General features: G+C 43.4%; 1 protein-coding gene across 1 annotated transcript in view; it reads left to right on the top strand.

Moving 5' to 3' along the window:
- The window catches only part of LOC141050965 (uncharacterized), a 209,976-nt gene that overhangs the window by 76,245 nt on the left and 115,408 nt on the right, over positions 1 to 18,323 (top strand). Inside the window, exons 3-6 of the mRNA XM_073547723.1 lie at positions 8,107 to 8,176; positions 8,508 to 8,619; positions 8,706 to 8,803; positions 9,838 to 9,928. Of these exons, the coding sequence (XP_073403824.1) occupies positions 8,107 to 8,176; positions 8,508 to 8,619; positions 8,706 to 8,803; positions 9,838 to 9,928 (371 nt within the window). The remainder of the gene's footprint in view (positions 1 to 8,106; positions 8,177 to 8,507; positions 8,620 to 8,705; positions 8,804 to 9,837; positions 9,929 to 18,323) is intronic.

The following is an 18,323-nucleotide window of genomic DNA, read 5'->3' as shown; positions in this document are numbered from 1 at the left end:
GAGCAAAGATGGGGTCCACGCTAGCTTAGATAGGAAAGGACAGGAAGTCTGCTGTCTGTAATCCGTGAAAAGCCCTATGAAAATAAGAGCCAACAAACTGACAGTAAAAAAGGCCCTGAAGACGCTAGGCTTCAAAAAAGCTATGTCAGTACTCAGGAATATTCTGAAGACAGAGCAACAGGCAAAAGGAGATTCAGCTAACCCCAGCAGGGAATGGCAGAATCCAGAAAAGCAAGGAAAACAAAACACTAATGCAAAAAGGCAAAGCAGAAATCTTAGCTTTAGATGAGCAGGAATCAGACTGGTTTCCTAGAAGTCCACAGAGAAATCACCCGCAGGCCAGAAGGGCGTCGGCAGCCTTATATCCAGTCATCAACTCCACTCAGCCAGTCATCATCAGCCCCAGGTGTTTGACAATCAGGCTCACTACCTTTCTTCACCAGAAGAGGGAGTTCCTCGGGCCTCAGTAGTGTAGGGGAAAATGAACTCACAACAGAAGAAGTACTGGACACCTTAGATTTAAAAAGGTGCCTGGTCCAATACTTGACAACCGCAAGGGAGTTTAGGAAGGATAGGGATCTGTTTGTCTGCTTTCAGGGTCCACAGAAAGGTCAAAAAGCATCGAAGGTCACACTGGCGAGATGGATAAGGGACGCCATTACCCGATTCTACTCCTCTTGCAGGGCAGCCATCCCGGAGGACGTAAGGGCCCATTCAACCAGGGCAGTGGCATCATCCTGGGTGGAGAAAGCCGGTGCTTCAATAGACCAGATATGTAGAGCTGCCACTTGGTCTTCCCCCTCTACATTTTTCAAACATTACTGTCTAGACTTGACCTCCTTCTCGGATCACACCTTTGGGAAAAGGGTTCTGGAGTTAGTGGTCCCTCCCTAAATGGATAATCTTTGTAATTCTCACCGTGGTGCCGTCATGGGGGAAAGAGAAAATCGTAGTTACTTACCGATAACGGTATTTCTCTGATCCCATGACGACACCCGTACATCCTCTGCCTTTCACACACAGGTGTGCACTTTAGAGTAAGTTAATTAACATAGTAACATAGTAACATAGTTATTATGGTTGAAGGGAGACTTTAAGTCCATCTAGTTCAACCCATATCCTATCCTAACTTGCCCTAACATGTTGATCCAGAGGAAGGAAAAATAACCCCATGTGGCAACAGTAAGCTTCACATTGGGGAAAAAAAATTCCTTCCCGACTCCACATACGGCAATCAGACTAGCTCCCTGGATCAACGCAATATTAAGGAGACTAGTGTATATACCCTGTAATATTATACTTTTCAAGAAGGTCATCCAGTCCCTTCTTAAATTTTAGTAGTTAATCACTCATTACAACATCATATGGCAGAGAGTTCCATAGTCTCACTGCTCTCACAGTAAAGAATCTGCGTCTGTGAGTATGCTTAAACCTTCTTTCCTCCAGACGTAGAGGATGCCCCCTTGTCCCCGTCACAGGTCTAAGAGTAAAAAGATCATTAGAAAGGTCTTTGTATTGTCCCCACATATATTTATACATTGTAATAAGATCACCCATAAGCCTTCGATTCTCCAAACTAAATAACCCCAAGTGTAATAACCTGTCTTGGTATTGCAGACCCCCTAGTTCCCTAATAACCTTGGTCGCTCTTCTCTGCACCCGCTCCAGTTCAGCTATGTCTTTCTTATACACCGGAGACCAGAACTGTACACAGTATTCTAAGTGTGGTCGCACTAGTGACTTATATAGAGGTAAAATTATGTTCTCCTCATGAGCATCTATGCCTCTTTTAATGCATCCCATTATTTTATTTGCCTTTGCAGCAGCTGCTTGACTCTGGCCACTAAATGTGAGTTTGTCGTCCACCCATACACCCAGGTCTTTTTCAGTGACTGTTTTGCCCAGTGTTTTACAATTAAGCACATAATTATACAACTTGTTCGTTCTACCCAAGTGCATGACCTTACATTTATCCCCATTAAAGCTCATTTGCCATTTATCAGCCCAAGCTTCTAGTTTACATAAATCCTCCTGTAATATAAAATTGTCCTCCTCTGTATTAATTACCCTGCAGAGTTTAGTGTCATCTGCAAATATTGAAATTCTACTCTCTATGCCCCCTACAAGGTCATTAATAAATATGTTAAAAAGAAGCGGGCCCAAAACTGACCCCTGTGGTACTCCACTGCTAACCGTGACCCAGTCCGAGTGTGCTCCATTAATAACCACCCTTTGTTTCCTATCCCTGAGCCAGCTCTTAACCCACCTACACATATTTTCCCCTATCCTCATTGTTCTCATTTTATGTATCAACCTTTTGTGTGGCACCGTATCAAAAGCTTTTGAAAAGTCCATGTACACCACGTCCACTGCATTCCCTTGGTCCAGTCCGGAACTTACCTCTTCATAAAAGCTTATCAGATTAGTCTGACAGGAACGGTCTCTTGTAAACCCATGTTGATATTGGGTCATAAGGTTATTCTTCTCCAGATACTCCAGTATAGTATCTCTTAGAAAACCCTCCAGGATTTTACCCACAGTTGAGGTTAAAATTTCCAAGTTCAGTTTTTGTCCCCTTTTTGAATATTGGCACCACATTTGCTATACGCCAGTCCTGTGGTACAGACCCTGTTATTATGGAATCTTTAAAGATTAAAAATAGTGGTCTATCTATGACTGTGCTTAATTCCTGCAGTACTCGGGGGTGTATCCCATCCGGGTTCGGGGATTTGTCAATTTTAGTGATTTGTAGACGCCGCCGTACTTCCTGCTGGGTTAAGCAGGTGACATTTAATGGAGAATTTTTATCCCTGATCATGTTATCTGTCATGGGATTTTGTTGTGTAAATACTGTTGAAAAAAAGTCATTTAGCATATTGACTTTTTCCTCATCCTCATCCACCATTTCACCCAGACTATTTTTAACACCTTACCTACAATTGACGTAATATTCCGTCCATGTGACCATGGACCTAATTACCATGGACGGAATATTACGTCATCGCGATCAGCGGCGCCCACGTGGTGAGCGCCGCTGATCGCGGCCGAGTGTCAGCTAATTATCATAGCTGACACCCGGCACAATGTGTCAGGGGCGGTCACGGACCGCCCCCGACACGTTAACCCCTTGCACACCGCGATCAAACGCGATCGCGGTGTACCGGGGGTTAAAGGGAAGCATCGGCAGGGAGGGGGCTCCCTCCTTGCTTCCCTGAGCCCCCCACGGCAGCGCAATGTGCAGCGCTGCTGCGGGGGACTCCCTTCCTCCAGGCCCCCGAATCCAAGATGGCGACAGGGGCCTTCGGGGGCCTGAGGAAGCTGGCTTCCTCAGTGCCTGCAAAGCGCAGGCATGAGGAAGTCTGCAGCAGTGCCTGTGACAGATCGCTGATCTGTCACAGTGATCTGTGATGTGACAGATCAGCGATCTGTCACAGGACAGTGATGTCCCACCTGGGACAAGGTAATAAAGTAAAAAAAAAAAAAAAAAAAGTGTTAAAAATAATTTTAAAAAAATCGCTAAATAAATTAGTTAAAAAAAAAAATATTCCCCAATAAATCCATTTTTTGAAAATAAAAAAACAAAACAATAAAAGTACACATATTTGGTATCGCCGCGTCCGTAATGACCTGCCCTATAAAACTGTCCCATTAGTTAACCCCTTTAGCGAACCCCTTAAAAAATAAAAATAAAAAACGAAGCAAAAAATAATGATTTATTATCATACCACCGAACAAAAAGTGCAATAACGCGCAATCAAAAAGACGCATATAAATATCCATGGTACCGCTGAAAACGTCATCTTGTCCCGCAAAAAACGAGCCACCATACAGCATCATCCGCAAAAAAATAAAAAAGTTATAGCTCGCAGAATAAAGCGATACAAAAATAATTATTTTTTATATAAAATTGTTTTCATTGCAAAAAACCGACAAAACATAAAAAAACGACCTAAATGAGGTATCGCTGTAACCGTACTGACCCGAAGAATAAAAACGCGTTATCAATTTTACCGCACGCGGAACGGTGTAAACGCACCCCCCAAAAGAAATTCATGAAAAGCTGGTTTTTGTTCATTCTGCATCCCAAAAATCGAAATAAAAAGCGATCAAAAAATGTCACGTGCCCGAAAATGGTACCAATAAAAACGTCAACTCGTCCCGCAAAAAATAAGACCTCACATGACTCGGTGGGTCAAAATACGGAAAAATTATAGCTCACAATATGTGGTGATGCAAAAACTATTTTTACAATAAAAAGCGTCTTTTAGCGTGTGACAGCCGCCAAACATAAAAACCGCCATAAATCGTAAATCAAACCCCCCGTTATCACCCCCTTAGTTAGAGAAAAATAATAAAACTAAAAGAAAATGTATTTATTTCCATTTTCCCGCTAGGGTTAGGGTTAGGGTAGGGTTAGGGCTAGGGTTAGGGCTAGGGCTAGGGTTAAGGCTAGGGTTAGGGTTAGGGCTAGGGTTAGGGTTAGGGCTAGGGTTAGGGCTAGGGTTAGGGTTAGGGATAGGGTTAGGGCTAGGGCTCAGATTAGGGTTAGGGGTGTGTTGAGGTTAGGGTTGGAGTTATAATTGGGGGTTTCCACTGTTTGGGCACATCAGGTGCTCTCCAAAGGCAACATGGCGTCTGATCTCAATTCCAGCCAATTCTGCGTTGAAAAAGTCAAATGGTGCTCCTTCCCTTCCAAGCTCTGCCATGTGCCCAAACAGTGTTTTACCCCCACATGTAGGGTATCAGCCTACTCAGGACAAATTACAAAACAACTTTTGGGGTCCAATTTCTCCTGTTACCCTTAGGAAAATAAAAAACTGGGGGCAAAAATATAATTTTGCGGAAAAAAATGTTTTTTTTATTTTCACGCCCAGGCGTTATAAACTTCTGTGAAGCACTTGGGGGTTCAAAGTGCTCTCCACACATCTAGATAAGCTCCGTGGGGGGTCTAGTTTCCAAAATGGGGTCACTTGTGGGGAGTTTCAATAGTTTAGGTACATCAGGGGCTCTCCAAACGCACATGACACCCGCATACCAATCCATCAAAGTCTGCATTCCAAAACGTCACTACTTCCCTTCCGAGCCCCGACGTGTGCCCATACAGTAGTTTTCTCCCACATATGAGATATCAGCGTACTCAGGACAAATTGGACAACAACTTTTGGGGTCCAATTTCTCCTGTTACCCTTGGGAAAATAAAAAAAATGGGGACTAAAAGATGATGTTTGTTGAAAAAATACGGTATTTTTATTTTCACGCCCGGTCGTTATAAACTTCTGTGAAGCACTGGGGGGTTCAAAGTGCTCACCACACATCTAGATAAGTTCATTAGGGGGTCTAGTTTCCAAAATGGGGTCACTTGTGGGGGGTTTCCACTGTTTAGGTACATCAGGGGCTCTCCAAACGCAACATGACACCCGCAGACCATTCCATCAAAGTCTGCATTCCAAAACGTCACTACTTCCCTTCCGAGCCCCGACGTGTGCCCATACAGTAGTTTTCTCCCACATATGAGGTATCAGCGTACTCAGGACAAATTGGACAACAACTTTTGGGGTCCAATTTCTCCTGTTACCCTTGGGAAAATAAAAAAATGGGGACTAAAAGATCATGTTTGTGGAAAAAATACGATTTTTTTATTTTCACGCCCGGTCGTTATAAACTTCTGTGAAGCACTGGGGGGGTTCAAAGTGCTCACCACACATCTAGATAAGTTCATTAGGGGGTCTAGTTTCCAAAATGGGGTCACTTGTGGGGGGTTTCCACTGTTTAGGTACATCAGGGGCTCTCCAAACGCACATGACACCCGCAGACCATTCCATCAAAGTCTGCATTCCAAAACGTCACTACTTCCCTTCCGAGCCCCGACGTGTGCCCATACAGTAGTTTTCTCCCACATATGAGGTATCAGCGTACTCAGGACAAATTGGACAACAACTTTTGGGGTCCAATTTCTCCTGTTACCCTTGGGAAAATAAAAAAATGGGGACTAAAAGATCATGTTTGTGGAAAAAATACGATTTTTTTATTTTCACGCCCGGACGTTATAAACTTCAGTGAAGCACTGGGGGGTTCAAAGTGCTCACCACACATCTAGATAAGTTCCTTGGGGGGTCTAGTTTCCAAAATGGTGTCATTTGTGGGGGGTTTCTACTGTTTTGGTACATCAGGGGCTTTCCTAATGCGACATGGTGTCCGATCTCAATTCCAGCCAAAAACGTCAAATGGCGCTGCTTCCCTTCCGAGCTCTGCCATACGCCCAAATAGTGGTTTACACCCACATGTGGGGTATCTGCATACTCAGGATAAATTGCACAATATCTTTTAGGGTCCTGTTACTTTTGGAAAAATAAGAATTGAGGGTGAAAAGATCATTTTTGTGGAAAAAATATGATTTTTTAATTGTACTGCTGTACGTTATAAACTTCTGTGAAGCCCTTGGGGGTTCAAAGTTCTCACCACACATCTAGATAAGTTCCTTGGGGGGTCTAGATTCCAAAATGGTGTCATTTGTGGGGGGTTTCCACTGTTTTGGTACATCAGGGGTTTTCCAATCGCGACATGGTGTCTGATCTCAATTCTAGCCAAAAACGTCAAATGGCGCTGCTTCCCTTCCGAGCTCTGCTATGCGCCCAAATAGTCATTTACACCCACATATGGGGTATCAGCGTACTCAGGACAAATTGCACAAAAACTTTTAGGGTCCTGTTACCCTTGGAAAAATAAAAATTGTGGGTGAAAAGATCATTTTTGTGGAAAAAATATGATTTTTTAATTGTACCGCTGTATGTTATAAACTTCTGTGAAGCCCTTGTGGGTTCAAAGTTCTCACCACATATCTAGATAAGTTCCTTGGGGGGTCTAGTTTCCAAAATGGGGTCACTTGGGGGGTTTCCACTGTTTAGGTACATCAGGGGCTCGCCAAACGTGACATGGCGTCCGATCTGAATTCCAGCCAATTTTGCATTGAAAAAGTCAAACGGCGCTCCTTCCATTCTGAGCTCTGCCATGCGCCGAAACAGTGGTTCCCCCCCACATATCAGGTATCAGCGTAGTCAGGACAAATTGCACAATAACTTTTGCAGTCCAATTTCTCCTGTTACCCTTGGTAAAATAAAGAAAATTGAACCTGAAGTATTTTTTTTGTGAAAAAAAGTTAAATGTTCATTTTTTTTTAATATTCAAAAAATTCCTGTGACGCACCTAAAGGGTTAATAAACTTCTTGAATGTGGTTTTAAGCACCTTGAGGGGTGCAGTTTTTAGAATGGTGTCACTTTTGGGTATTTTCTATCATATAGACCCCTCAAAGTGGCTTCAAATGTGAAGTGGTCCCTAAAAATAAAATGGTGTTGCAAAAATGAGAAATCGCTGGTCAAATTTTAACCCTTATAACTTCCTAGCAAAAAAAAATTTTGGTTGCAAAATTGTGCTGATGTAAAGTAAACATGTGGGAAATGTTATGTATTAAGTTTTTTGTGTGCCGTATCGCTGTGATTTAAGGGCATAAAAATTCAAAGTTGGAAAATTGCGAAATTTTCAAAATTTTCGCCAAATTTCCGTTTTTTTCACAAATAAACGCAAGTTATTTGAATGCAATTTTACCACGAACATGAAGTACAATATGTCACGAGAAAACAATGTCAGAATCACCAGGATCCATGAAAGCGTTCCAGAGTTATGACCTCATAAAGGTACAGTGGTCAGAATTGTAAAAATTGGCCCGGTAGTTAACGTGCAAACCACCCTTGGTAGTGAAGGGGTTAAGGGGACCAACACTATCATTTTTTAACTTCTTACTATTTATGTAGTTAAAGAATATTTTGGGATTATTTTTACTTTCTCTGGCAATGAGTCTTTCTGTCTCAATCTTTGCTGTCTTGATTTGCTTTTTACAGAATTTATTTAATCTTCTGTATTTATTTAATGCCTCATCACTACCTACTTGCTTTAATTAGCTTTAGTATTTAGCCACGTGGTGCCTCTATTAAGCTTAATTTGATTAATTTTGGATTTTATATAACCATTTGAGTTGCAGCTGAAAGTTCTGTGTAATGCTCTGTAAACCAACTGATGTGGGAGAGAGGTACCGCCTTTTTCACCTGTAGGTTTCCTGTCCCTGAGGGCAGATCCCTCTCTCCATGGTGCCGTCATGGGATCAGAGAAATACCGTTATCAGTAAGTAACTATGATTTTTTGCCCCGAGTGCAGGAAAACCTATATTTACTTCTAATATCTCATCAAAGGTTTTCTTTCAGGTTTCGCATGATTTTACTTTTTTTTTTTTTTTTTTTAATATTTAGGTTCCTACAATATCAGATCCTCTCAGTGGAGATTTTCTATATAAGAGAATTTTCCTGAAAGACTCATCCCTGTCCCTATCCATCATTGATAAGATGGTGGAGAGAATATATTACACCTCACCCTAGAGATCCTCTTCTGGCTTATTGGAGAGGTGAGAGATTCTGATGATGTCACATTACATCATCCTTATTATTGTTTCTGTCAGGTTCCTATAAGGTGTCAGGGTGTCACCATCTATGTCTCCATGGAGGAGTGGGAGTATTTAGAAGAATTCAGACATCTGTACCAGGCCCCTCCCCAGCCCCTCACATCACAAGGTAATGGGTAATAGGACTAAATACACACGGCCTATAATTATCTGTATGTAAAGAATGAATTCAGCCCCTGTATGTGTTTCCTCCAGATCTAGCCAGTGAGAGGACAACACCAGAGAGATATCCCCATCCTCTTGTTCATCAGGACCGTAATCAAGAAAATCCCAATGTTCCTCAGGATCATCAGGTAGATGGAAAGAAGGTGCCATTAAATCTTCCCTATTGTAATGCTATGCCGGCACCCCTGCATGGTTCCCCTTCCTCTCCCATGCAGAGACGCTGACATACTGCTGTGGATGCGTTGTTGCCTTCCCATTTCTCGGTGTGCACCCTGTCTCCTGTGTGGGTGCACTTCCCAGCGGCATGCCTAACACACACGCTCCCCTGCTCTGAGGAGCAGTGGGCGTGCATAGTAAAATTCTCCCAGCCAACAACTGGGAGGCATTTTGTCTAAAAAGAAAAAAAACAAAAAACCCTCCCCAATAGGGAGGTGCCTGAGCAACCCCTATAGTTTAGTGTTATGTGTGTTGAATTATGCAGCTGTATGTTGTCATGTCCACCATCTTTAGTCTGTCATAATTTTTCCCTTTCCCTTGTTATTCCATTACTACAGTATAGTGTGTTCTTTATCCTGTGGCCGCTTTGGTAGTATCCATATCTGAATCCTAAAACTGCGTTGGCGGTACTTAAACTGGACCCCTGGTGCTGCCTGTCCTGAATCCATTGTCCCTGATCCTTTTGTGGCTAGCTACCAAACTCTTTCCCATTAACTGTATGTGTGAACAAGAAACTATCTTCAAGATCCAATTTGTCTGTCTGTCTGCGAATCCTGGTCAGCAGTGACTCCGCTAACTTCTCCTCGTCCAGCGAACCCGACCACTTGGGATGGGCAGCTGCAGTACCGATATCTGCCTGTGAATGTTACCTGGTGGTTACCTGCAGAACAGTCTGTCTTCACCATCAGAAGCTCCTGGTAGCCGCTTAGCTGTGCCTCTTCCTATGCCCTGTGGCATAGTGTGTCCAATAATCATGTGTGCCACCTGCGGGCGTGACACCTATGATATGTAGAAGGCTGTGAAGGTCTTGTGCTCAGTCTTGTTTTATCCACCAGTATTATATGTTTTATACTTGTGTAATGAGAACGGTGGAGATGACAGCATTAGAGCTGATCATAGATGTGACTTCTCCATCTGTCTATGACTTGAACAATATTTGTTTTAGGGTGAAGATCTGCCCCATATTAATATTACAGCGACAAATGTGAGGAGTGATGAGCAGAGTAGAGAGGAGAGTTCTACAGATAACAGCACAGGTGAGTAGTAACTGCAGAAAAGTCAAAGCTTCTTTTGAGCCACCGGATGCTACAATTGTGTTGATTTTTTTTTTGTGTGACACAGATTTTGAAAAAAATTTTTTTTGCATGGATTTGTATTGGTCAAATTGAAATTTTCTTACAAGAGGGAAAAATAAAATCCATGGTTGACCACAAATATGGTTTCTGCACCCAATCACAGGCCACAGGAGACACTTTTAATTTCATTTTGCTTTTAGAAAAATACCCTAAGTTACCAATGCTTCCCTCCGCTTTATTAAAACTTAGCATTTGTTTCCATATATTAAATTAAACAGCATTACATTGTAGTATACAGAAAACCACAAAAATAAAAGTAATGCCAATGGGCCAAAATAATATCTGGCAGCAGCAAAATAGCATTGGTTACCGCTGTGATCAGTGAGCTGTCAATCCACTCAGAAGACGAAATACAGATATTTCCAGTGTACCTGGGCAACATTGGGAGAAAGCTTTAGGGAATTGGTAAGGTAAGTTTGCTGCATTCTATTATATTGATTTATGCTGCGCTCCAAAGTAACAGAAGAACTCCTAGAGAAACTATTTAGTAGAGATGAGCGACCTTGCCTTTTTAAGGTCGAGTCGGATGAAACCCGACTTGCTCAAAAGTCGACTCGAACGAAATCGGCCGACTATAGGGAAAAGTCAGGGTCCGACTGAAACACAAAACCCAATGCAAGTCAATGGGGAAGCAAAGTCGGCAGGGAGTGGAGGACAGTAAACACACCTACAGTGCCCATTTCAATGCCAACAACATAAATTCTTATTACTTAAGCTTGTCATCCTTAATTTACTTTATAATAATAGTTACGCATTGAAAACTGGGGGTTATTTGGCTAAAGTTGTGGGGGGGGGTAGGGCTGGCTCCAGGTTTTCGTGTGGCCCGGGCCAAAGAGTGTCAGTGGGCCCCTTTAACATATACCACAATTCATGATGCTCCGATACGGCAGAGAAATATTGGTATAGTACAATGTAAAATACTTCACTTCTTACATGACTGATATCTATTTTAAATTCTCCAATAGCTCAAAAAATGGACAGTATATTACTCCATACAGTATTATGGCCACCACATAGTGTGCCATACAGAATAATGAGCCCCATATATTTCTCCTTACAGAATAATTGGTCACATATAATGTTCCATACAGTATATGACGAGCTCCACATAATGCTACAATATATGTTGGTCCCCATGGATGATGCTCCACTGTCTTATGGGCCCAAATAATGCTCCATATATAATGGGCCCCATTTCTAATGCTCCAGTGTATAATGTGCCCATAAATGCTGCTCCAGTGTGTGATGTACCCCATTTGGAATGCTCCAGTATATGATGGGCCAAATGGATGATGCTCCAGTGTATGATGGGCCCCATATCTCATTCTCCAGTGTATAGTGCTCCCCAAAAATTGCTCCCAACCTTTAGAAAAGTTAAATACCTCTCCTTGCTGGGCACTGCTCTACTCTGGACTCCTCAGCGTCAACATCTTCCAGCTCTCTGCACTTGGACTGTTTAGGCAGAGGGCATACAGACATGATGTCATCGTGCTCACTGACCTGAATGTCACTGTCAGGAAGCGCAGAAGACGTCATGGCGGTGGAGCAGGGAGAGGTAAGTATTGCAAGTGCTGTGGCCATGAGCAAGCAGGGGGGCCACTTGTGGGCGACGGTACTGGCACAGGGCCCCTCATATTACGCCGGTGTGTCTGACAGCAAGTGGGCCCGCCCACCGGCAGAGACACTTTTGCGTACTATGAGGGGCCCTGTGTCAGTGCCATTGCCCACGAGTTTGCCCCCCCACCTGCTCAGGGAACCGGCACTTTCATCTGCACCTTCCTCTGTGTCACCGTGTAAGGTGGTATAGTATGCGGGAAGGGGCACCTGAGTTTCATCAGAGTCAGATTCTGGCTCTGTAAAGTGCGAGATGAATGTAGTGCTGTGGGTGAATGCACCAGCAGAATCATCTAGCAGTGGTTGTGCATCAGTGCACTCCATGTCAGATTCATCTTGGACTGGGGAATTCAGGATTTGACTTGATAAGCCAGGCATGGTATGTGAAAAGAGCTCCATGGAGTAATCCCAAGTGTGGGCTGCCGCATCCTTCACTTTTGGTGGGGGTGAAGGACACAAGGAAAGGGGTTGTTCCTGACCAGAAGCCTGCACTGACGACTCAGTGCTTGCATTTTTTTAAACTTCAGAAGAGGAGGCGATAGAGCTGGAGGCTGTTTCGGCAATGTAAGCCAAAACCAGTTCATGTTGCTCCGGTTTTAGAAGCGGTTTACCTACTCCCAGAAAAGGGAGACTTCCAGGCCTTCCAGAGCCAGACCATGCCGCAGTCTCAACATCTCCTGCCTTAGCTGGTATTGTATTTTGGGCACTACCAGCAGATGCACTACCACCACCATCAGTACCAGCTAGCCGCCCACGTCCATGGCCTCTTAAAGCATACTTCCTAATTTTTGTGAAAATGTACCCAAAATACCAGCAGATATATGGTACTGTATCAGAAGCGTACAGCTTAATACAGTGTAGGGGTCATTGTAAATCTCCTTCTATATTTCCTGAGTCAGACACAGACGCTCACAGGCTCAGTATGAATTGGACAATACTATAAAAAGTTGAAAAAGGGTACAGTAACACTAGATACCAGGTATATATAGTCTAGTTTAAGCATTCTAAATCTCCGTATCTATTTCAGGAGGCAGACACAGACGCTCTCAGGCCCAGTATGGATTCGACAAGAATATAGAAAGTTGAGAAAGGGTACAGTATCACCTGATACCAGGTATATCTGTATATATTTCCAGAGTCAGAAATATACTCTCACTGCCTCAGTATGGATTAGACCAGAATATAAAAAGCAGTAAATGGGTAATGTATCATAAGCGTAGAGCTGTATACAGTGTTGCGCTAATTTTTAAGTCTACATATATATTTCAGGAGTAACACACAGACTCTCACATGCCCATTATGGATCACATATTAATCTAAAAAGAAGATCCGCAAGAAATAATCACACATGGGGGCCAATGTTCCAGGTGTCAATGATGCACTTAGAGTGGTGGGTGGAGGAGGACTTTCCGGCACAAAGGGTACTGTAGCAACAGATGCCAGGTACTATACAGTAGTATAGTGAAAATAGAAAAAATCTGCATATGTATTTCAGAAGGCAGGCACAGATGCTCTCAGGCCCAGTATGGATTAGACAAGAATGTAGAAAGTTGAGAAAGGGTAGAGTATCACCAGATACCAGGTATGTATAGCCTAGTTTAAACATTCTAAATCTCCATATATATTTCCATAGTCACCCTCAGGAGCTCAGTCAGTATGGATTTCACCATAATACAAAATGTTGAAAAAAGGTACTGTATCAGCAGATACCAGGTGTATCCAGTCTAGGGCTAATTGTAAAACTCCGTCTATATTTCCGGAGACAGACACTCACAGGCTTAGTATGGATTACACCAGAATATAAAAAAGAAGAAAAAGGGAAATGCATTCGAAGAGTACACCAGTATACAGTGTTTGGGTACTTTTAAATGTTCGTATATATTTCAGTATCAGTAAGCCAGTCCAGACGCTCCGCTACAGGAAGCGAGATGGTTGCAAGTACAGACGTAAAGTCGAGTGATTGGTGAAATTTGGGAATTACTAATCACGGGAAAACCTCCTGGGAGATTTTGCAGAGGCGAAGCTGACCCGCAATTACTTTGTCCGTGGAGACAACGAAAACGGTTCTTTGTGAAGAAAGGTTTGCTGTATCGCAGTAGCGTGGATCCCATCACCGTAACTCGTCTCCATCAAATTGTGATCACAGGGAGAGATGTAGACATGGTCCTCACTGCCTGTCATGATCTGTCTGGTCACTTTGGAGTGCAAAAGACAGAAGCCACAGCCCGTAGGCAATTTTATTGGATTGGCATGAGAGGAGACATTGTAAATGGTGGTAGGAATGTCACACGTGTGTGAGTAGGAAAACTGTCAAAGGTGATCATAAAGCACAACTGCATCCGATTGTGAGTCGACATCCATTATGAATGGTAGCCACTGATCATCTGAAAGTAGAGGCCAGCAGGAAAGGCCATAGCTACGTATTAACCATCATTGATCAGTTCACCAAATTTGTAGTGGCCGTCTCTGTGAAGGATTTCACTGCCCAGACTACACAGCGTTGGAGCAAGGAGAGGTAAGTATTGCAAGTGCTAGGGCTGCCACAAAATTCCGGCCGTTATTACAGGCTACCTTGCCTGGCTCAAGATATAGACTGCCCAGCCATGACTCAGTTTGTCGCTGTAAGTAGTCGGCCAGCACCCAGCGGATTGTCTGTTGTTGACCAAAGACATCATCTTTAAACCAGCCTGCTGCTGCTTACCACTAGCTGTTCGATAGTGGGACACCTCGTGTGCAATACTGGCAGCCGCGGATGGCATACTCGTGCGACTGTGCTCTGTCGACAAGCTTTTGCTTCTGGAGGAGGAGGAGGAGGGGCGAACGCCTACAGCCAACTGTTTCCTAGACCGTTGGCTAGGCAGCACTGTTCCACCACCGCCACTGTCCCCTGTGGAGCCTGCATCCACCACATTTACCCAGTGCGCAGTGATGGACACGTAATGGCCCTGGACATGCCTACTGGACCATGCATCTGTTGTGAGGTGCACCTTTCCACTCACTGATTGTTTGAGTGCATGGAAAATGTGGTCTTTGGGGGCGTGGCCTGCATGCAGACTGTGATGGCTGCTTAGAGCCAGAGCTACAGCATCTACCGACCGAATGCAGCATATATCAGCTCTCCACGGTACCCCCGACCTTCAAAAAAGTAACTGCCGGCTGCCTCACATATCTGGGCTCATGATGACACGCAGTAGGATGCAGAAAAGAAGCTCCCTGCCGGGGCTGCCAAATTTCTTTCCTAAGGGACAGACTGCACATGCTTCAGGGAAGATGGCGGCTGCATCCCCCTCCGGGTCCTCCATGTCCTCACAAGGCTCTGGAAGAGGTATGAACACAGAGGGGGACAGGCATAGCAGCTCTACCCCAATGACTAAAGGGGATATGAGGGGATTCTTGGCCTCCATCCGTTCCTCCCTAAAAGAGGACATGCACTCCATGTTAAAAGAAATAAGAGGGGACATACGCTCCCTGGGAGAACATAATTCACATGTTGAAAACAAAATGGTGGAATATGCTACTTCCATTAATGCCCTGGTGGATGAAAATTAGGCACTTAAGGGGGAACTAGTTCATGTGCTTGACAAATTGCATGACCTGGAAGACAGATCAAGGAGAAATAATGTTCGTATATGGGGTATACCAGAAGAGGTAGCTGATAAATACCTAGCCCCCTTCATGCATAAGTTTATACAAGCTGTACTTCCCACACTGTCTCCAAGGGATCTCCTGATTGACAGGATTCATAGAATTCCAAAACACAGGCACATAGATCATGCTCTGCCTAAAGACACCTTAGCCCGTATCCATTTCTTATCTACTAAGGATGCATTTATACAGCAGATGAGGAAACCTCCTGAATTACCTACTTAACTAAACAATCTGCAGGTATTCCCAGATCTATCAGCAGCAACCTTAGCTAAATCCTGTAAAATTGATCATCATGTATGGAGGTCACACGGTGACATGTTCATCTCCTAAACAAGCAGAAGATAAGCTGACAAGTTGGAAGATTTCACTGCCACCTAGACAGCCGTCTGCAGGGGAGAAAAGAATTGATCCAGACTGGACTCCGGCTTCAAATGAGGGAAGGGTCGTGGTCGGGATGACCGGAGCTCGCTGACGGGTCCTTTCTCTGTTTGGACTCCTGGATTGTGACTGTTTCACCTTGCCCTTTGCAGATTTTGATTCTGCGCCACATCCGACCTATGTCGGTCAATACCCGGTGTCCGCCAGGATTCCGGTTCATGGTTATGTGTTACAATTTTTTCATTTTTTCTTTTTATTTGTCTGGTTTTTTTTTGTTTGTTCAGGTGCGTCTACTTTGGTAGCTTAAGTGTGATGGAATATATGCTGATAGGATATAATTATGTGACAGCCAGTACCCCTCTGAGGCAAAATTAATATATACATTTATGCAAAAGTATTTCACCCACTTTTACAATCATGAGTGTGCAGCTCTTATTGTTAAATGTGAGAGGGCTAAACGCCCCTGGTAACGATCTATGTTGTGGAGGGAAGTAAGGAAATCTCGAGCTGACATTGTTTGTCTGCAGGAGACACATTTGCTAGAGAAGATTAATTGTAGGGTTCACCAACCTCATTTCCCACATATATTTTTAGCCAATAACTCTAATAAGAAGGCGGGGGGGTGTATTATGGTGAAGCATACAGTGGCCTTTAAATGCATGCAGAGATATGCTGACCCGGCGGATAGATTTCTGGTTCTTGTATGCACCCTTAATGGTGAACCCCACACTATAACGGCTGGTTATGCTCCTAATGAGGGACAACATTCTTTTCTGAGGAAAGTTTTCATAAAAATTTCCGAATTGGAACAAGGGAGAAAATAGTATGTGGGGATTTTAATCTCCCTATGGATAGAAAGTTGGATTGTTCACAAGGAAAAAGGTGAAGTCGGAGGGAGCTAAGATTGCTAGCACATGAATATCACTATCACGATTTCTGGAGATATTCCCATGCGAGTGAAAGGGACTATACATTCTATTCCTTCCGACATCATACATACAGCAGGATAGATCATTTCTTGACAGACAGTGCTGTCCTCCGGAGGTGTATATCTGCGGACATAGGCCTAATCACATGGTCTGACCACCGCCTATTTCTCTACAACTAGCACTCTCTCATCAGGTTAGCTCAGCCTTCAGGTAGCGATTGAATGAGTCGTTATTACTGAATGATGGGGTAGTTGCAAAGGTTAAATCTTAACTGAAGCACTATTTCCAGACAAATGACTCCAAAGAGATCACTGATGAGACTCTATGGGCCGCTCTCAAAGCGGTGATTAGGGAAATTTTACTACAACAGGCGCCCTTTTTAAAACGTAAAAAGGGAAAAAAGCAGAAATGACCTTATATCCCGCTTACACCATTTAGAGTCCACAAATAAGTCTAATCCTTCTCTTGCTGTTTCAAAAGAAATTTTCCAGATTAGATTTAAACTATGTGAAACTTTCCTGTCTATATATGCCCATAATCTAAAGAAATTTAGAAATAAATTATATGCCACGGGTGATAGGGCGGGTACCCTGCTAGCTCGTAGAGTTTGCCATAGGGAAGTGAAATCTAGAGTGGAATATTTAGTGGATTCTGATGGACAGCTTGTTAGAAATTGTAGAAGTATTTTCCAAATACTATACCCATCTTTATAATGTAAAAGAAGATACATCCACTCCGCAACCTGATCAACAAGAAATAGACAAATATCTTCAATCAATCAATCTGCCCCATTTTTCCCCAGATCAATTAACGCTTTTGAATGCCCCTTTCACTGAGGAAGAAGTTCAGTTCACTATAAACCATACTAAATGATATGGGGCCCCTGGTCCGGATGGATTCTCAAATGTCTATTACCGATGCTTTCAACAAAATTTGATTCCCTTTCTATTATGTCTATTTACAGCGTGGAGAGAAACTGGCAAAGAGTCTACAGCCGGTTTGGAGGCTACGATCACTACCCTCCCTAAACCGGGGAAGTCCCCCACGGTCCCAGGCATTTTAAACCTCTAGCACTTTTGAACTGTGATGTCAAGCTATTCACAAAGATTCTGGCGTCACGTTTGAAATTGATTATTCCATCACTGATCTCTCCGGACCAGGTAGGGTTCGTGGCTGGACGCGAAGCAAAATATGGTACAAGGAGAATGCTGGATTTGATAGGGGAAAAAATCCTCCAAAAAAATTCAGATACAAACCAGACAGGCCTAAATGCATCTGCACCAATACAGGGTGCAGCGGACCCAAGTAAAATGGCAGCTGCACAGGTGCATAAATACCAAATGAAACAGCCAGCCTACAATCAGGGATTGGCCGTGTGGTACACCAGTGCAGAAGAAATAATCCGCATGTGGCAGTGCTCACACAGGGAATGCAGGGCTTCTGGTTCACAACCTCTTAGTAACACCATATAGGGGGGCACAAAAAACATATCAATATATGTAAGGTATTGGTTGATATTAAGGCCTTAATACGGAAGCTGGCAAACTGCGTCAAAGTTCCTTACACTTGCCAGTCCTACTCTAACATGAAAACCTCAAAAAAAGGTTAGAGTAGGACTGGCAAGTTTGTATGTTTTTTGTGCACTTTTTATATTTCTTTCAGGGTGCAGTTGGGCCCAAATGTTTCTGGACATAACGAAGGGATTGCCCACACCTGTCCATGAAATA

The sequence above is a fragment of the Dendrobates tinctorius genome, unplaced genomic scaffold (genome assembly GCF_039654945.1).
Source record: "Dendrobates tinctorius isolate UK_male_01 unplaced genomic scaffold, ASM3965494v1 ptg000155l, whole genome shotgun sequence".
NCBI lineage: Eukaryota > Metazoa > Chordata > Amphibia > Anura > Dendrobatidae > Dendrobates > Dendrobates tinctorius.
The sequence above is the reverse complement of the archived record's forward strand: the minus strand, read 5'-3'. Positions and strand labels throughout refer to the sequence as shown.